We start from the raw sequence: 21,338 nt of genomic DNA on the forward strand, positions 1-21,338 counted from the left end.
CCTAAAACTGAGGTTGCAGGACAAGCAACCAACAGGAACTCTAGAGAGTGACAGGCACCTGCAGGGAGAAACAGCAACTTGACATTCATTTACTTAAAACAGACACAGACTGAATGAATTATAAGCCCAGAGATTAAACTAGACAATTTTAACAAATTGAGCAACAAAACAAACAACCAAATACCGGATTATAAACCAAAGAATAAAATAAATGTCCATGAGTCCATACTTATATAAATAAATCATTGACCAGAAAAATAAATTACAGAAAAATTACAAATAATATATAAAGATATTTAGATATTCCTGCCTCCAAGAAGTGGAGTTTTATTTTGACCATGTATTGGGTTTAGTGTTGGGTTTCTAGCTAACAGAGATTTGAGAGAGAAAAAGAATAACTTTACAGTGAATAAACCTGGCAGGTACCACCTAAGTCTAGTGGTCCTGATAACATCCTCAATTATAAGTCATCTTGAAATCATGTACCCTCTGATATGATGCATAAGAAAAGCATTCACCTCTGTACTATGCTTCCCCCAAACCCATAACCCAAGTCTAATCATGAGAAAATATCAGAAAAAAGCAAAATGAGAGATATTCAAACTTGAAAAAGTCATGAAAATCAAGAAAAGACTGAGAAGCTCTCACAGATTGAGGTTGACTAGGCAGATAGATAACTAAATGCAACATGTTCTTATTTGGATCCGGAACAGACAAAGGACATTAATGGAAAGACTTGGTGAAAGTAGAATGAAGTCTGCAGTTTACTTAATAGTGTAGTACCAATGTTAATTTCTTAGTATTAACAACTGTACTATGGTTATATAAGATGTTAACATTAAGAGAAGCAGTTTCCAGAAGTCATCACTCCTATCCTTACGATAAGGAAAATCTGGAAAAACTGGAAATCAGCAAGTTTTCATAGACTCATCAAAGAACTAAAGTTGCAAGGCTAATTGTCACCCCAAAATTTGGAGAGACAGGCACATCCAGAGAGATATAGGAGCCAAGATCTGCTTACCTGCAGCAGGAGCCATAGACTAGCAGGATGACTTAAAAGGTAATTTTGACAAACTGCTGGAAGCCAAGGATGACTAGTTGAGAGGGAGAAAATCCTGGGAGCCAGACTCTTGGAGGGCATTACCTTCAGGAACCCCTGCAGGCTCTCATGGTGAGGATGGAGAGAGGTACCCTGGTGGCTCTGGAGGGGGTGGGGACGAAGGGGTGGCAATGGAGCTTTCTATGTAGCAGAATCTTACTCTCCAGAGAAAGGACTTGGCCAGAGTGCAATTCTGAAATCTTATCCCAGCTAGAGGAAATAAATTCTCCCCCAATTCAGCCTTCTACATCCTTCCTTTCTCATGTGATGCGGTGTGTTGGGGGAACATGTCAGCAGGGGATAGGGCTTCAAGGAAATGCTGCAGCCAAGGGAAGGCGTAGGGGCAGGGGAAAGAGCCATATCCTTGCGGAGAGTCAGAAACAGTTGTGAAGGCCACACCCTCAAACAGAGTCCCACTAGAGACTGGGATTTACTGCAAGATTATAGAATGTTTTCCCTCCCGCACAGTTCACCATCACACCCGCAGGCCTCCAGGATAGTTAAGAGTAGATCACAGCCAAGAGAACTGCAAGACACAGACTCAAGCTGAGCAACAGTACTTAGGGAAACCCCAAATCAAGATGAGAGACAAGGGACTTCCCTGGTGGTCCAGTGGTTAAGACTCTGTGCTCCCAATTCAGGCGGCCCAGGTTTGATCCCTGGTCAGGGAACCAGATCCTGAATGCCGCAACTAAAACCCGGCTCAGCCAAATAAATAAGTATTAAAAAAAAAAAAAAAAAAAAAAGAGGAGAGACAAAAACAAGGACATTAGAGGAATTTGAAGCCTTTGGCACCTATGTTACCACAAACATTAAAAACAGAGCAACTGACAAAGATCAGAAAATTATATCTACATAAAGGAGGAACTTCCAAGGAGAAATGAATGCTGGTAAAATGAAATCCTTGAGTTTTCTGCTTCTTAATCAATCTAAAAAATAACTTTTATCAGCCCTGGTGGCCTAATGGATAACATATAACTGTTTTAAGGGACAATAGTAACAATGTGTTAAGGAATTATGGCACATGGATAAGTGAAATTAATGACAGCCACGTCACAAGGATGGGAGAAAAGAATTGGGAATACTATGTTATAAAGTTCCTGCACCCATCAAGTGGTGTAGTGTTATTTCAAGGTGGGATTAGATTATTTTAAAAATGCATATTGTAAACTCTAAGGAAACCATAAAAAATTTAAGGAGTATAACTTACACTCTTAAGTGAGGAGATAAAATGGAAACATTAGGGGAAACTGGGTACAAGGAACAGTCTGTACTATTTTTGCAACTTTGCTGTTATTCTAAAATTATTCCCAAAGTAGTAGTTTAATATGTTCCTTAAGTGTACTTGCTTAATTATGAAACTGTCTCAAATAAATTAATGGTGCATCTCTTGCCCTCAGTTCCTAATTTTTGAAAAGTAAAAAATCCTGGAAAAATTAGCACATTTAAGTCAGTTTCTCCATTCAGTAAGTGTTCCTTATAGCTACTAACATAATTAGGATTTTTACACAAGATCCCTTGCTTTTAAACAGCTGATTTCTCAGGCAACCAAAATTCCTCAGCCAAACTGTGTAACATGATGTGCTCCGGATTTGTACATGAGCCTATTTTCTCTGAGTCCATTCTTTCTTTAAATACCAAACTCATCCAGTATAAATTCCTATTAAAGCAAAGGCCAGCTTGTAAAAATAACGGTTCAATCAACCCACAGATCCCTCTCTGCCTCTGAGCACAGGACTATCTGAACAACTAACCCGAGATTTATAGCCTTCCAAATATTATTCCTCCCCCTCCACCCCTCCACCTCACTTCCAGTATTAATGTCACTCAAAAATCTCAGAGGATCATTTCACATGTTTAACGGCCTCATTTAATTTTTTTTCTTCTTACCAAACATGAACCTGGGTTCCTACAATACCAATTTAGCCAAGTCTCCAGACAAACTTGTTCCCTTTGACAGCTGGCGATACAAATTCTCATTCCAGCTGCTTCCACCAGCGTGCTCAGGTCTTTAAGCCCACCAGGTGGAGGTGGGAAGGTGGAAGGGGTGGACCCAGGCCCCCCCACCCAGTCTTAGATTCTGCTTCCTCTGACCTCACTGGAAAGGTTCCTCTGCACCCCTTACAGTGTCTGTTGTGCACTACCGGGTGGAATTGAGGGAGAGAAGGACCGACTGTCAGCTCCCACATTTACTGAACGTGCCTTTTTCTGCAACATGTTTGACGAGCTGGTTGGGACCGCTCTGAGCAGCCAAGCCCCCCCCCCCCCACCGCTGCCCCGCATCTGCCCCACTGAGGCCACCTACCCCGAATGTCTGCAAGTAACCAAAGGCCCTCCCCAGCGCCCAGAAATCCACAACCCCTAAGAAGACACTCTGTGTTAAATGAAAGTTTGAAGAGATATTTCTTTCCCCTTTGGAGTAACTCATAAAATGTTAGAAAAGAATCTAATCCTTAGTGAATTACATATGAGATTTTATTAGGACCCAAATATTGATATCGAGCATACTGTCTGATTCGAAAATTCTGGGACTACGATGTACATTTTTATTCTGTAACTTTAGGCCTTTGTATGTATTTGAGAATAAGCACTGTGCTTTACCCTCCCGCATGAGAATGCAGAGAGGGGAGAAGGGGCAGAGTCCAGTGGAGGAAGCTGACATCTTCACTCAGCAGGCATGTCCTGAACACCCACTATGCTTCAGATGCCCTTCCAGGAGCCTGGGGGATACATCAACAAAGGGAAGGAGGATCTCTGCCCTCGGGCTGGGAAGCAGACAAAAAACGAACACATCATCAATAGATCAAGTAGATGGTATGTTCAAAGGGAACATACCAAAGACAAAGTGTACAAAATGGGAAGTGGAACCCAGTAAGGGCACCAAGGAGAGATGTGAAGTGAACATAATTCAATTACTGTGGCCGCAATCAGGTATAAGCCAAGGGATGTGCCTCATTGGTCTGTAACAAAATAGAAGTTACGCACAACTAGAGAAAGCCTGCGCGCAGCAGTGAAGACCCAATGCAGCCAAAAAAAAAAAGTAAAAAAATAAAATAAAATAACACCAACAGGAAACAATCTGAAAAAATCCTTAAAGTGAGCCACTTTTCATGACAACTGGCCTGGTCTCTCCAACAAGCCAATATCATGCAGATATAAGGGGTTGGGAGGGCTAGTTTAGATAAAAACAGAATGCAATGCTTGGATCGTGGTTCTAAAAACCAACTAGAGCAGAGGTCCCCAACCCCTGGGCCGCAGACGGGTAGTGGTCCACAGCAGGAACCAGTTAGGAACCAGGCTGCACAGCAGGAGGTGAGCGGTTGGCAAGCGAGAGAAGCTTCATCTGCTTCTCCCCATCACTCGCGTTACCGCCTGAACCCCACCCACTGTCCATGGAAAAATTGTCTTCCACGGAACCCATCCCTGGGGCCTAAAAGGTTGGGGACGGCTGAACTATAGGACATGTTTGGGGTGGACAACTGGGGAAATTTGAATATGGACTGAGCATTAGATTATATCTGGAAATGATTCCTTATGAAGTATTCAGGGGTAAAGTGTCATGAAAGCTACAACCTATTTTATAATTGTTCAGAAAAAATACATACATAGCCTTATACTGGGGAGTCATAGCAGAAAAAACAAAATATTATAAGACTTGGGAACATGACAGTACTCTCAAATAGGCTTTGCTATAAATTCCAAAAAGCCTCTTCCTTGATGCTTTGTCTTAGTCAAACTATGTCTTTCCCCTCAAACTAGCACAGTGCTCTGCTCGGAGCAATTGCTCCACTATTTTTTGTTGAATTGAAAATGTTCAAAGACATTAGGCCACCTTTGGGCTAAATATGGCTTCAAAAAAAGAAGGGCTTCTTTTTCTTATAGAACAGGAAGTCTGGAGATAACAGTTGCCGATGTAGGTTCAGCTGCTCTGTGATGTACCCCGAGATCCCGGATCTTTCTGTCTCCCTGCTCCTCCATCCTTGGTGTGATGGATTTCAGATTCACATTTGCTGCCCCCTGTTTGGAGGTGGCTGCGGTGACCTTCAGTGCAAGAAGAAGGGGACACCTCCCATGGGACCTTCACTGACATATCTTTGGCCATAACTGCTCCCATGGCACACTGAGCTGCAAGGGAGTCTGGGAAACAAGTATTAAGCCATTCTTTTTAAATTTTTTATTGAAGTATAGTTGAATTACAGTGTTGTGTTAACTACTGCTGTACAGCAAAGTGACTCCGTTTTATAGATATATACATTCTTTTTCATATTCTTTTCTGTTATGGTTTATCACAGGATATTGCATATAGTTCCCTATGTTATATAGTAGGACCTTGTTGTTTATCCAAGTATTAAGCCATTCTAAACTCTCTTAGGGGCAAGCAAAGGAGTTGACTTTATGAATTGGGTTCTGGAGGAGCTAACAAACAAGTTTGCCCTCCAACTCTTTCCTACCCTATCGAAATGTATCTTCTAAGTAGATTTCTTTAGTAGGTATCCATACAGAAATTAAAGGAAAACAAAAATGGAAAAAAACCTAGCTTGGAAAAATTACTGCATTTAGTATGGATGGAGCATTAATCCATTCCATAAACATTTCACAAGGCCCTGACTACGTACCAAGCACTGGGCTGAAATCCCTGGAGACAAGGATGACTGAAGGATGTCCCATATCCTTCGGAAGTTTACAGTACAACTGTGGAAACAGGCCTATAAATAGATAGTTACAATATAATGTGGGAAAGGTCCTGTAAAAGAAACACTAAACAGACAGTGACAAACTAGCACGGGGACTCAGAAACGTTTCAGAGAAAATACGGCACAAATGAAGGCCTGGTGGTGAGGATAGCTTGGCACCCCGAGGAGCTGTGAGCGGCTTTATGGACCAGTCTTGTGAGGGCTTGTGTGTGTTCTTCTAAGAACTTTCATTTCTTAGCTTTGCAGAAGATGTGCAAGACGTGGAGTCAAGAGTCTCCTTCTGGTTCTGCTGCTGACTAGCTGTGGGAGATCAAGTTTGAAATTTAACTCAGGGAGTCCCTTTATTTAGCACTGCAATCTTAGAACGGTTCCCATCCTGTAAGAACACTCGTGCTTTGTGTGCTGGTTCTTAACTGCGGAGCTGCCAATGGTGGTTGCAATTGTAGCCATCTGCTAGCACTTGGTAAATTTTTTTTGCAGAACAAGCCAGACATAACTCACTATGGCAAATTTGTACCTGGAAATCACGGAGATGTGATGGCAGACAAGCGCTGTGGTCTTGGAGGAGTCTCGCCAAACTGTGAAGTGAAACCTGCAGAATTTCCTGTGACAGCACTGACTTCCCAATGCCTAGCAGCACCAAAACCAACAACACCAGGAGGAAAACACTTTAAATCAGGAGATACTGAAATGACTTTGTATCTGCCAAATTAGGAGAGAGAGATTGCACGCTGCCATGGGTGCTCTAATTTCATTTAATTTTTTTTTTTAATAGAAAGCCTTCAGCTCTCCTTTTTTGGTCACTTAAGCTTTTCTTGCTGGTGGTTTAAAAATGTCTTTTATTCCATGACATTATAGGAAAGGCTCTTTTGGAGCCATAGTTTAGTTATAAATGACTCTTGCACAACTGTTTTTTATTTCCATTTTGTTTCACTGATTGAGAATGTAAATTGAACTTTAGTGCTATTGTGCTTTGTTCTGCCTCTCTTTGTGGAAATGTGTTCTGAATTAAAGCCCACGAATAAACCAGAGCCGTCCCAAATATTGCCCTTCAGCTTTTGACTAGCCTGAGAGCCAAGAAAAGATAGAGAATGTGGTTTTATGAGCCCCAGATGGCGTAGTGGGTGTCATGATGTCTTTATGCGGAGAGGTCATGGGTTCAGTCTCCATCTGGAGCCGTCTCAGAGCCACTTTGTATCCAGAGGAGTCAAGATGGGATCTTGGGAAGGGGACGCAGTGCCCCCTCTACCTCCCCATGCGACCTTGATCAGGGTCCATCATCTGTGCCTTTGATGTAGAACAAAACGCTATCCTGAATGACTTCCCCACAATCACTGTCTCCACTGACTTTATCTTTGCTAGGACCCCATGTTAGCTTCTTCCCTGTTCATCACTGGGAAACTCACGGCATCCTCTCACTCACTCACTCCTGAAGCAAGTACAAAGGCTTAGAGAACTATTTTTCTGGTCATCCCTATGCTGTGGTCCTTGGAGAAAGAATAATTAAAAGAAAGTTTCTGAGACCATTTTCTGCTTCTCTCCAGAGCAGGCATAAATCCAGACATAGTGATGGCATTTCATTTTGCTTTTGAATAGTACTGGTACAGTAAAGTCATAATTGATTTGTGGCCATGTTATTAATTCATGTACCTTTTTTTTTCATTTTCAATTTAAAATTTTAAAAATTGTGGTAAAGTACACATAACCTAAAATTTACTATCTTAACCATTTTTTAAGTATATGGTTCTGTGGCATTAAGTACATTCACGTTGTTATGCCACTACCATCCCTCCACAGAACTCTTTTTATCTTGTAAAACTGCAACTCTGTCCCCATCAAACACTAACTCTGCATTCATCCCTCTCCCCAAGCCCCTGGCAACCTTAATTCATGTAGTTTTGCTAGACTTTTAGATATAAGCCGTAGGGAAATCATCCTCCCTTTTTCTCCCCCCAGCGTTCTGAGCTTAGCCCAGGAGCAAGGAATCTCTTCTCCTTCACTCCAGTCAGCACAAGGGAAGAGGGGAATTTCTCTGATGGGTGTTTGGGGGAAGCCGAGGGTTTCTGGATCATCCACGACTTTTGGAGGTAACAGGCTCTCCAGATCTGGTCATTGGGCTCTTCTGCCTTCTCAGGGGCTGTGGTGGCTCAGATCTGCCTGTGACTGGATGGGGCTGGGGGAGGATATTAAGAAAAAAAGCCCTTAGAAAGTAAAGGAAAAACTCTTTTCTCCAATCCACTTTAACACTTGTAAAACTGGTATCCTGGTCACTGACTGTCTTATTTGTCAATTAGTTCAGAATTCAGGAGAAGCAAAGAGGGGTATTATTTGCTGCCCCCCAGCAATCTCAACACAAGCTTGAGAACATCATGCATGCCTTCCATTTTAAATTATGAACACATTTTAGTCAATTTGTTGGCATATCTTTGAAGATTCCTTAATTCGACTTTCTGTTCAAGTCATACGCCAGTCTTGGTGATCAAGAGCCAGTTCTCTTATTACTAATAACTGGCACCTTTCCATTTTTCATGAGACTAAATAAATCTTACCCTTGATTCTCCTGGGGCTGTTCCAGTTGCCCATGAGAGATTCAGCCAGATCACTGATCACAGATCCACGCCAGCGACGGAGAGCGGCCACCCGTGGGACTCGTGATTTGGTGCTCAAGTGGGAGGAAACCATTCTCTCTGTTGCCATTGCTTCTTTTCTTTATATTTTTTTTTATTTTGACCTTATTTTAGTCTTGCAGAAAAGTTGTATAATAGGGCTGAGAGTTCCTGCATACCATCACCCAGGTTCCTGTAACATCTTCCAAACCATGGTGATCAAATCCAGGAAATTAGCGTTGAAAGGTTGCTACTACACAAATTACAGACCTTATTCAAGTCTCACCAGTTTTCCCACTACGTCCCTTCTTTGTTCCAGGATCCCACCTTGCATCTAGTTATCATGGCTCCTTAGTCTCCACGGTTCTGGGACAGTTCCTCAGTCATCTTTGTCCTTCATGGCCTTAACATAGTCTTGAAGAGCACTGGTCAGTTATTTCTATAGAATGCCTCTTGATTTGGGTCTGATGCTTTTTCATGATTAGGTTGAGGTTACACATTTTCAGCAGGAAAACCACCCAAGCGGTGTTGCACCTTTCTTAGTGCAAGGTGCCCTCTCCGGGTTCCTCATGTGGGTCTGTCCGATCCTTGGTGAGGTCACCCTCAGTCCCCTGGGGAAGGTTGTCTGTTGGGGTCCCCACTATGCAGTGTCATTATTGGAGGGGGGGGGGATATTTTGAGACAATGCAACTATCCTATTTCTTCTCAAACGTTTCCTCACTAATTTTCACACCCATCGGCGGATCTTGCCTACAACGATTATTATGTCTGTATCCACCTAATGTTGATTTTCTATTTCCCTTGTTCCTTATACCATTGTTAACTGGAATTCACCTGTAAGAAAGAGCTGTTGCTACTTCCCCATTTATCTACTTATTCAAGTTTTTATTTGCACCAGTATGGACTTGCAGATACTTATTTATTCAAAGGGTTAGACTCCATTCTGTACGTGGCTGCTGCATTCGTCATCCCTTGGGTCCAAAATCCGGTGCCTCCCTCCTGGTGTGTGTAACTGATGCAAAACAGTTCTAAAGTCAGAGGTAGCCTTTGTTTTATGCTAGTTACCATTTCAACGGGTGCTCCATGCCAAAGGCACTGGATTTTTTCTAATATCTTAATACAATATCCTGCTAATTAATCTTGACCTAACGATTAAATTTTTAGTCATAAAAAGTTTGTTATTCGTGAGAGGTTTTGCCTGGTTTTTGAGGCAAAATCAAAATAAGTGCTTGACAAAAAAATCAAAAAATCAAAAAATCAAATAAGTGCTTGACAAAGTGTAGGGCTCATTAAATGCTAATCATTAATTATGGTTATTGCTCCAATCACTCAGGAACAGTGTCATTATAAATAGGACAATTCATAAAGATGCCAGCAGAAATTCATTCAGAAAAACATTTCTCATTTATACAATGGGGTGAATACCTACTCCACGGAATTAAAATATATTATATATATATATATATATATATATATATATATATATATATATATATAACTATTATTATTATTATTTTGATTTTAAGTGTTATGTGGACCATCTTCAAGCATTTCTTCTTTAAATGTTACTCCCCTACCCCCTAAACTAACTCTATCACTAATCAAGTTACTCGTTGCAAGTATTAATAATAATTGGTTTGTTACCTTTGTGGGGAAGGATCAAGGGTGATTTTTGTCCTTGATGCTTTCCTGAACAATTTAAAGTTTTTATACAATGAACATATATTTATTTCTATCATAATAAAATGTTATTTAAAAGATTTTGTAGTGTAACCCTTAAACCATGCTCAAAATGAACTAGAAATCTCCCTTTGTTGAAGAGACAGGATGTCTTTTCCGTTTTGCTCCTCATATTGAAATGCACAGTTGTTTCCCCCTTGGGCACCCACACTTGTTTGTTTATACATCAGAACGGTGTTAGGGAGATTATTATGTTAGCTTGTAAAATACACACAATTGGATTCATCGTTCTCCTTTTGAAAATAGTACCACCAGGAAAATGTGATCTGTTCAAATTTCCCCAATACAGTAAAGAATTTTAATTTACTTATGTTTCAGGCTTTGAGAAATAGGATTGCTTAAACAAACTCCCTCCAGACCTTGGAGTGCTGTGGGCCAAGTATTGGATTAAATTCAACAAGCCCAGGAGTTTCCTTACCTAAGTGTAACCGTATAGGCGAATTAGCATTTGTTCACCAAGCTCTGCTAAAACCTTGAATGGATTTTAACCTAGATGGGTTTAATTCAGAAAACTCTTTCTATAGCAATAAACCTCGAAAGCATTGAAGAAAGCACTTGGAATATAGCTGCCCAGCCTGAATTCCAGTTGAGATGGAATGAACTAAGTGGCTGTAAACAGTGCCCCTGATGGTTCAGGGAAAGGGGGGGGTGGGCAGCGGAGGCCTTGACACTGGGAAGGTCCCCCCAGGGGCCCAAATCCCAGGGCCTCACAACGTCTGGTCATTGAGCAGAGCTCATCCAAGTCCCCAGAGCATTTGTTTGCATAGAGTATCCATTCTGGTTAAAAATCTCCAGGCTGTTTACCTGCTTAATGAAAGTGAATGACCCTGTCCTGGGAGAAGGCTGGTGGGATGGGGCAGGTGGGGAGGGGAGTGATGGAGATACCCCTCACTGAAAAATCAGAATACGCCACTGCAAAAATGCCACTTTGGCATATTGATTATTTTGAGCTTCAAACACTTGAGAAACAGCAGGTGCAGAAAGGGCTCTGGCCTCCTCCTTCTCACCTAAAAGCAGGCCATCAATTTCCAGTGATAAAGTGCTCTCTCCATACTAAGCAGAGAACATTCTTATCACAGAGTCAATACCGAGATGGATCCCCACCAACAAACCTTACTAAAACAACCCTTATCTTCCATTAGTTTCCCCCATATATTTATCTTCCCTCAATTTACTGCCCCTAGAAACATAAACCCCCTTTCCTTTGTCCTGTTTCCACAATCTTTCACTCATTTTTTTTTTTTTTTTTTTTTTTTAATGAGGATCTTGAATCAGATGCGTATGTTTGATTGATTGATTGATTTTGGCTGTGTTGGGTCTTCGTTTCTGTGCGAGGGCTTTCTCCAGTTGTGGCAAGCGGGGGCCACTCTTCATCGCGATGCGCGGGCCTCTCTCGTTGCGGAGCACAGGCTCCAGACGCGCAGGCTCAGCAGTTGTGGCTCACGGGCCCAGCCGCTCTGCGGCATGTGGGATCTTCCCAGGCCAGGGCTCGAACCCGTGTCCCCTGCATTAGCAGGCAGATTCTCAACCACTGCGCCACCAGGGAAGCCCTCACTCATTTTTTCATTTCATTTCTGTGAGGCTCCCTCATTTGTATATGACATAAACTTTTTCTCACCTTAATCTGTTTTGTTTTTTTTTTTTTGTCAGTTTAATTTGCAGGATCCCAGGAACTGAACATAAGAGTGTGAAAAAATGGATTTTTTTCCCCCTCTCATTACACCACCACTTGACTCTCTTTTATCCACATGAGTAAATCTTGCTCAAGGAGCCCCTGCAGCTCAGGGAAACTGGAGCTCTTTTCATTGTAAAAGTAAAAAGAAGAAAGTTCTGTCTCTTAGGTTTTTGCGGGGAACTTAAGTTTTAGACTGGTAGCTTGTTTAGTAAATTAACCTTGTTTGGGATGATAAGCCCCTTTGAGAATCTGATGGAAGCTACAGACTCTCTTCCCAGAAGAGCACAGTTGTGTATAATGAGGGTGGGTGGTCCCTCCTTACAGCATCCAAAGGCATTTCTTGCAAACTTATGGGAAATGATCAGGGAACACTGCCTGGGGCGCTGTGGGCTTGGGAGGAGGACTGTAGCTGACACTTCAGGTCTGGGTTCATGGCTCCTTGCACCCTGGTGTAGGTCCCAACCTATAGTTCTTTAGAAACTTGAGATGTCTTTGCAATAGCTAAGGAGTGGTTATCAGTCCTTTTCAAATGATCTCCTGTTTAAACAACATTCTTTTTTTTTTCTTAACTGAATTGTTGCGAGCACTCCTCCCAGTTGATAAAAGAGCAGAAATTGTATCAATAGCTTTATCTTGCTTACCCACTCCAAGATGTCTTGGGCAAGTGTCCTAGTCTCTTTGTTTCTCAGTTTTCTCATACTAAAATTGGGGTAATAATAGTATCTATTGAATAGCATGGTTGTGAGGATTAGACAGGCTAATATGTGTAAAACTCTCAAAACTGCCCCTGGTAGCTGGTAAGTGTTGTCTAAATAGCATTGATTTGATGATCAATGGACTCAATGATTTCTAAGGTTCTTTCTTGCTCTAAAAATCACAAAAGGTACTTCCATATATTAATCTACTACCCTGTTGACATACTTTATTTCACTTAATGCCCCAAACAGTCCTGTGAGTTGGGTTATATCACCTGGTTAGAAAAGAGGAGGCTGAAGTTGAGTAATTTGCCTAAGATCACAAAGGAGTTGGTTCAGTCTCAAAGATGACACAACCAATCTATAAGGGAAAAGAATCTGAAAGGGAATATATATATATATATATATATATACATATATATATGTGTGTATGTATATATGACATATATATATAACTGAATCATTGTGCTATATACCTGAAACTAACACAATATTGTAAATCAACTATACTTCAATTTAAAAAAGGAAGAAATAACTCAGTCTAGAAATGCCTACATACTGGATGATTCTGACTATACCACATTCTGTAAAAGGCAAAACAATGGAGACATTAAAAACATTAGTGGTTGTCATTGAAGGGGGAGAGAGCAAGGGATGAAGAGGCAGAGCTTAGAAGATTTTTAGGGCAGTGAAACTATTCTGTATAATACTATCATGATGAAGATATATCATAATACATTTATCCAAACCCATAAAATGTACAATTATCAAGAGTGTACTCTCTATCTATCTATCTATCTATATAAAGTGGAATACTACTCAGCCATAAAAAAGGACGAAAAATGCCATTTGCAGCAACATGGATGCAACTAGAGATTATCATATTAAGTGAAGTAAGTCAGAAACAGAAAGACAAATATTATATGATATTACTTATATGTGGAATCTAAAATGTGGCACAAATGAACCTATCTATGAAACAGAAACAGACTCACAGACATAGAGAACAGACTTGTGGTTGCTAAGAGGGAGGGGGCGTGGGGGAGGGATGGATTGGGAGTTTGGGGTTAGTAGATGCAAACTATTATATATAGAATGGATAAACAACAAGGTCCTACTGTATAGCACAGGGAACTATATTTAATAGCCTGGGAAGAGAATATAAAAAAGAATGTATATATGGGTATAACTGAGTCACTTTCCTGTACAGCAGAAATTAACACAATGTTGTAAATCAACTATACTTCGATAAAAAAGATAAATGAAATAAATGAAAAAAAGAATGTACCTTAAGGTAAACTATGGATTTGGGGGTGATTATAATGTGTCAATGTCGGTTCATCCTCAGTAACAAATGTACCATTATGGTGAGTGATGTTGATAAGGGGAAAGGCTATGCATGTGAGGAGGTAGAGGATATATGGGAAATCTCTGTACCTTCTCAATTATGTTATGAACCTAAAACTGCTTTAAAAAACAAAGTCTTTAAAAAAAAAAAGATGACACAGCCAGAATGCAAGCCCTAATCTCCCCAAATTACAGACTGAGAAGTTATTTTCAACATAGAGAATAAGGGATTAGTACCAGAAGACAAAAGGAAATTTACACATCAGTAAGGAAAGAGCAAGGAATTCAAAGTGTATAAAATGAGTGGACAGTTCCTAGAAGAAGAAATCTACATGGCCAATAAATCTGGGATAAATGCTCAGTCTCACTGGCTATCAGCAAATATAAATTAAAATGACAATGAGAAACCATGGGGTACCCACTGGAAGTGCTGGTGAGGACAGAGGGAAATGCGCACTCTCTACTAATCTCTTACTCTTTTAACTTCTCATATTGCTGCTGAAAAGTTCCATGCTACTATTGTTTCTGATTTCTTTGTATGTGTATTAATTAAGCTGCCTTGGGTAGCAAGGAGCTGTAGGGGAGGCAAAACTTTTCCTCTACCCTCTTAGTTTCTGTAGCTGCATTTGCAAATGAAACTGGCAAAAGACAGATTAACAGGAGAAAACGCACACAAATTTTATTTGATGTTCATTTTAATTTTTATGTGTACATGGAGACCTCTACAGAAAAAAAGTAAAGGCCCCAAGGAGTGGTTAGACCTGGGGACTTCTATGTCATTTTAACAAAGTGATAAATTGTGGAGATGCAATTAGATAAAGGAGAGGGGTTTAGGCTTCTAGAGGCAGTAAATTCTGGGGAGGTAAATATACGGGAGAAAGTAGTGAAAGATAAGGATTATTTAGTAAGGTTTTTTAATGCAGACTTAGCACCTCCATCTCCAGCGATAAAGGTGGTTCTTCCCTTCCTGGTAGGGGAGAGGGGTACAGCTTCACGAAGGGAAACTTATGCCCTGTTTTTAGGCAGATAGGGGGAGGCTAGAGAGCCTTTCCTATATCTGCTGCTTCTCAACTGCTTTCAGCTCAAAATAATCCTTATGCCAAAGTGGCATATTTTGGGGTGCATGGTTCTGATTCTCCCCAGAACATAACATCTGTCTAAAAGTAGCATGAGTACACTGATTGCTCCCTTAAAGAGAGGTCTAGAAGGAAGCAATCCCAAGGTTGGATTGGCACCTTCCCATGCTCTTCAAGGCTCCAGGTTCATTCCAGCTCTGTTCCTCCCTCCTCAGTGTGTCAGCAATGGTGCTCCTCATTGGGATAAGACGGCTGCACCAGCTCCACACATCACAGCCCGAGCAACAAGGAGAGTAGCAGTAAGAGTAAACAGTCCCAGTAGATGTCTCCCTGCATTTCCTTGGTTAGGGCTGTGCCACAACACACCCTGTCCAGTAACTGGCCAAGGGGCCCTGGCTGACCATGATTATCCCCCCAGGAGGGTCCATACTGCAGGCTTCTGATCTGGGGACATCCACAGTGTCTGTCACAATAGAAGATCTGTATTTTTTTCTCTATGGAAGTTTAAGATTATCGATTCTCCCTGGTGTTTTGGGCGGAAGTAGATAACTCTAAGCCCAATATTCTTTAATTCAGCTTCGGCTAGAATATTTGACTGAAGCGGAAGCATTTAATTAAAAAAACCCAAGGGAATGTGAATCCGCTAACATTTAACATTTTATTTTCCTGTTCGTTCTTTCTATACCTTTGGTAATTCGATATTGTTCCTCCTAGAATGATTCTCTAATTTTCTTATATTTTCTATTTTTTCCATCCTTCTTACCCTGATATTCCCTTAACTTTATCTTCCATGCCACCTACTGAACTTAAAAAAAAATTAATTTCGGCTGTTTTTTTGGGGTCTCTGATAATTCTTCTCAATTCACAAATGCAGAATTTTCTCTTCTATTTCTGATGATATCCAACCACGGGAATGTGTGTGTAAATAATTCTTCACCTGATTATGTTTGATTTGTCCATTTGTTTTGGTCCCGCCCACGACGGTGACCCTCATCCATCTGCTTGTATTGAAGAGTCAGGTGCTGAGAAGCCGGCTGAGGGAGTTTGGGGCTAGTGGCCTCCTAGGAGTGAGCCAGTTCTTTCACTCCACATGTCAGTGCTTGGAGGTTTTTTCTCCAAAGAAGGACCCTCAGAGGGGGTGGCCCTGGGCAGCTGAGAGCCTGCCTGCCAGAATTCTAGAACGTACTGGACAGACACGCCATCCAGTTACTCCTTGAAGGAAGGGCTTGTTGCCCCTAGCTGTCAGCTCCTTCAGGGTCTGTCTCAGTTGTAGCGAGCTCCTTTCCTTGGGAGCGCAACTCGCCCAATGACTGATTGGGGTGAAGGCCTGCTGTCGGTGCCTGGAGTTGAACTTGAGCATCAGGCCAGGCCTGCTCACCGTGCAGAGAACAGGGAGAGGCGGCACACCAGGCAGGGCGCTTCCAGGTCCTCCGAAGTCCTAGGTTTAACCCTCTGCTGAAAGTGACCACTGTCCCCTTGGAGACTCGCTAAATGCTGAGTCCTCTTTTGCAAAACCTGTAACAGCAGTCGTAGCAGACGCTGTGGATGCCACATTCTCTCAGAGCTCATGTCTGCCCATCTGTGACACCTACAGCCAGCGCCTGTGGCTACGGGAGCTTGTGCAGAGTGGGCAAGAATGTGCTGAGCAGCCCTCAGCCAGAGGGGCAGGAGTAGGGCCACTAACCAGCCCTCTGACTCTCCAAGCAGTCAACTGAGAGGTTCCCAGCAGGACTGAGCCCCTGATGTCCACAGCGTGACCCTCTCACTGACATCCGTCCCTGGAGAGATGTCAGTGCCTCCCGCTCCCCTGCAGGTGCTTCCCGGGATCACCTCCCAGATACACTGCTGTCACTTTCATCTTCATTTCAGGGTCTGCTTCTGAGGGAGCCCAAGCTCAGCCACAGTCAGTCAGTAAGACATTCAATCAGCACCAGGCTGGATGCCCTGCGTGACCCGCTTAGTCAGAGCTGAGTTTGAGGCTGGCTGTGGGCGCCCATTCTGATTGGCCGTCAGTTTTGTGCTTCCATTCTGATTGGCCATCGCTGGAATCAGGGCTCTGCCCTAAGTGGGTCGGGTATCTGATTACCTCTGCCTTGTGGAATTGCCCCACACCTCTGGGAAGCAGCTTGTCCCACCTCATTTCATAGAAGGGGAAACTGAGGCTCAAAACGTTGCCTGAGGTCATAGAGCTAAGAAACTGGGAGACCCTTATTGAAATTCTATCTTCCTGAAAAACTCCAGAGTCCTCTGTTCTTAACGTGGAAGAGTCTGCCCTGCCTGTCCAGAAACAGATGAAAAGGGATTCGGAAACAATAGCCCAGGAATATCAATAATGTTCCCAAGACTCTAAACAGCTATTCTCTAACAAATAAATGCGTTTCTCTCACTTTGTGATTTATAAGTTATTTTTTGATACACATACACACAAAAAAAACCCACAAAAAAACCCCAAACACCATCATTTGAAGGGAAAAAAAATCCCAAATTTAAAAGTAAGTGAGTGGGACACAAAGACTGTTACAGTTCAGTGGAACAAAGGAAAGTCACGTTGGTTAGAAATTAAGGGAGATTCGAGGGCCCTTTTGGAAATTATTGTTTTCCCAGCATTTTATCTTCCAGGGCTATTTTTAGCCCATTTTGGATTGCTGTGTGATAGAGAAAAGTAAAGCAAATGGAGTGAATAGGAGTCAAGAACAGGTCTTGGTGACATCCTGGCTGTAGGACGAGAGGCAAGTTAGTTTCCCTGTCTCTTTTCTCATCTGTAAGTGGGTTTTGGGTGGGTTTAAATGAGTTCAGTTTCTTGGAGAGCTTTGAGATATAATATGACAGATGCTAATAGTCTACACCCTTGGGTGCTTTTAAGCTAAGTCTTGGGGAGAAGAATAAGTGGGATCCAATTGTGTCACCCTGACGTGTGGGTACAAATGAAGATCCGCATTCCATATCTTCTTGGTGCACAATCTCTTCCCAAAATATTTGTTATAAAGCCCTTTCAAATTTGAAAGCTCATCAAAATAACCCATTCATCTTTGAAACATAAACACACTTGGAATTTGGTTTCTATGAAATTATTTAAGAAATGTCTGTGTGACTATTTCTGAAACAACATAAAAGAGGAAGTACAGTTGGTAAACTCTTTAGATGTTAAAGTGTATTTTTTTCTTTCTTTTTTAACCAGACTCTGATTCTGAAAAATCAACTTTCAAATATAAACATTCCTGAAATCAGAAAACTGTACATATTAGCTGCCGAAAACTGGGTTTAAACCCAATTTTACACCCTCTTGTTTGACTGCAGTCAGGGTGGAGTGAAGGAGACAGTTGGGTTTTGAATTCCTGAACACTGGAGATGGAAAGGGAGTGAAGCCCGTGGGACAAAGTGTGCAGGTAGCCACAAAGCTGCCCACGGACCTCCTGGAGCACAACTGCGTGTTCTTAATGGTAGATTACCTTGGGGTAATTTTCCATTCGTTTAATAAATATTTGCTGAAGAACCTATTTAGTGTCACTTATCCTTCTGAAGGAAGAAGTTAAATATTAATAAAATGCTCCAGGTTTAATTTATCTTTGGCATGAAAGCCATCATTACTAATGAAAGATAATAGGTGACATTCTAAAAGCTTATAAAAACGGGGTACTGAAACAACAAAGTTGAGAATTAATATAAAAGTTTATTTCTAAGTATTCAGAACTCATCTAATCTGTCATATCATCTCGGGGAACAAGGGCTGTCTGCAGTAGCAGTTTTGCAGAGGGGTGGATGCCAGCACCCCACAACCTAATTTAAAATAATCGAGTCCAGATGCCGTTGCCAAAAAAGAGGTTTGCACCATTCACCACTGTGACCTAGATCATATTTCAAAAGTGTCAAATCAAAGTTGTCCCACCAAAGCCTGATTTCTTAATGAATTCCTTATGTATTTCATCTCTTGAATACAAAAAGTGGGGTATCCACTGGGGAGTAAAATTCAGATTGACAAAAATAAAACCTGCGAGTGTGATCCTTTGTGAAACACACCCCACACAGCTGATCCCCTCACTGTAGAATTATTTACTGCTTCATTAAGATGTTTTTATTTAAAAAGCCACATCTGAGAGGCAGCATAATATTCACAGAGAAAAGGAAATATGAGCTGAAGGCAATCTCATTGAAATCTCAACATTAACATCTTTAAAAAACGCTGACATTCTGTCATGTTCATCTGGTGTTACTAAGAGTAAAATTTCAAAAATTTTATCATTTCTGTATCTTAAATACTGGCCTTTTTCTTGAAGAAAGTTTCTAGCTAAGGGGGTGTTTTCGAGTCCTGACTTATTATGCTAAGTATGTCTGAATACTTAAGAGCAAGTTTTCTTCTTTTTGGAAAAGAGAAAAGAATAATGATCCTCGAGGTGATTATATATATACAGAGAGATGGATGGATGGATGGTTGGACAGACGGATGGATGGATAGACAGAAATAAGGACATAGTAGTGTCATCCGCTTTTGAACAATAGCAATCTCCTACCTTCAGGCCACCAGTTCATTGTGGTCTTTTCTCAGAAAGATGAAGCCTAAAAGCCCTGAGAAGTACTTGTCCAAGAATTCAGGAAAACAGGGCTCTGTCTTACACATGCCTCCAGGACACTGAAATTAAAGTATGAAAACTCCATTTTTTTCATTCATTCAACCAATAATGATTACAGAGTGCCCACTCTGTACCAAAGCCCAGAAATGGCTCTTGCAGCCATGCAATTTAAATGGTTCATTCCTCTTTCCATATGCAAAATCTTTAATAGCATTTCCAGTTCCAGAACAAGAAAGTGTAGGCTCATTTATCCCTCCTCCACCACCCCCCCCCAAAAAAGCAACTAAATAGCCTGGAAATAATCCAACAGACAAGAATAAAGGATTCTGAAAGCTGGAAAGAAGAGGTGGACTAGTTAGAGACCTCAGGACTTCAGGACTGATGATGTGGTGAGTTCTTTTATCTCCTATATGCCTCATATGGGTGCCAGAGAGGCCTGAAACCTGGAATCACCAATGTGCATAGACAAGCAAACAAACAAACAAACAGACAGACAAGAAAGGCATTGGCCAAAGAACCCAGAAAGGAGAAACCCAACAGAGCCAAAATGGTGGGGGGTGGGGTGGAATGCTAACTCCCACTTCACAAGGGGGCACAGCAGAGGGTGCCACTTGCCTTCAAAGTCACACTGGGCTGACCCAACCCCTTCTCCACCCCTTCTGGGCACTGGTGGGTAGACTGATCCACCGCGGGGCAGCATCAGCACAGCCTGGCATGGCTCCACTCTCCACCCAATGGCATGAGAAGATCCAGGCCCTGTGGTTTCAGTCCCTCCACCTCCCTTGGCTGAACATGGCCTTGCACTCTAGGTGACCCAGGAAAGCAACTTCCACCCCTTCAGGCAACACCTGCAGGGACTGAGCAAGAGCCCCAGAAATGCCAAAGAATGAAGCAGACCAGAATAGAATGTCAAGAGCTCTGAGAACTAAACTGTCACTGGAACTACAGCTCACAAAAATAGGCCAGAACCTAGACATTAAACTTAAAAAGGGTGAGTGTCTAATAAAATAGATTTAAATAGCATTTAAAAGTCTCTTAATAACCAAAATGTGTAGGATACAATAAAAGTTCACTCATCTCCTAATATAATAACCAAAATGTGTAGGATACAATAAAATTTCACTCATTATACCAATAACCAGGAAAACCACACTTTTAATGAGGAAAAAAAAATCCAATACTAAAATTTAAAAAATGCCAGTACTGAAATGACTATGATGCTGAATTTATTTGATAAGGATTTAAAAATCCTTGTATTTAATAAGAATGCTTCAACAAGCAATTATAAATTCTCTTGAAAAAAATGAAAAAATAGAAAATCTCAGCAAAAAATAGAAATTATCAATACAAAAGACAGCCATATGGAAATTATAGAACTGAAAAATATAATGAATATTAAAAAAAAAAAACCTCACGTGGTAGACTCAATAGTAGAGTAAAGATGACAGTGGATAGAATCCATGAACCTGAAGACAGATCAACTGAGTCTATACAGTATGAAAAAAACAAAAATATAGACTGAAAAAAAATGAACGGAGCCTCAGGGATCTATGAAACAGATATGTAACTAAATATTTAAAATATATAACATTCTATCATCAGGGTCCCAGAAGGGAATGAGAAAGAGAGTGTGGCTGAAAAAATACTCAAATAGTTCTTTCATTATATCAAAGAAATAATGCTTAATTACTTCATAAATTTGGCAAGAGACATAAAACTCCAGAGTCAAGAAGCTAAGTGAAACCCAAATAGGATAAACCCAAACAAGTCCAAACTAAGACACATCATCATTAAACTCCTGAAAAACTAAAGACAAAAAACAAACATCTTAAAAACAA

General features: G+C 41.2%; 1 protein-coding gene across 1 annotated transcript in view; it reads left to right on the top strand.

Moving 5' to 3' along the window:
• Window positions 1-18,495, top strand: part of LOC130708403 (serine palmitoyltransferase 1-like) — a 243,524-nt gene extending 225,029 nt beyond the window's left edge. Inside the window, exon 7 of the mRNA XM_057548370.1 lies at window positions 18,111-18,495. Coding sequence (XP_057404353.1) covers window positions 18,111-18,197 — 87 coding nt within the window. The 3' untranslated portion in view covers window positions 18,198-18,495. The remainder of the gene's footprint in view (window positions 1-18,110) is intronic.
• Window positions 18,496-21,338: the final 2,843 nt, after the last annotated feature.

The sequence above is a fragment of the Balaenoptera acutorostrata genome, chromosome 6, assembly GCF_949987535.1.
Source record: "Balaenoptera acutorostrata chromosome 6, mBalAcu1.1, whole genome shotgun sequence".
NCBI lineage: Eukaryota > Metazoa > Chordata > Mammalia > Artiodactyla > Balaenopteridae > Balaenoptera > Balaenoptera acutorostrata.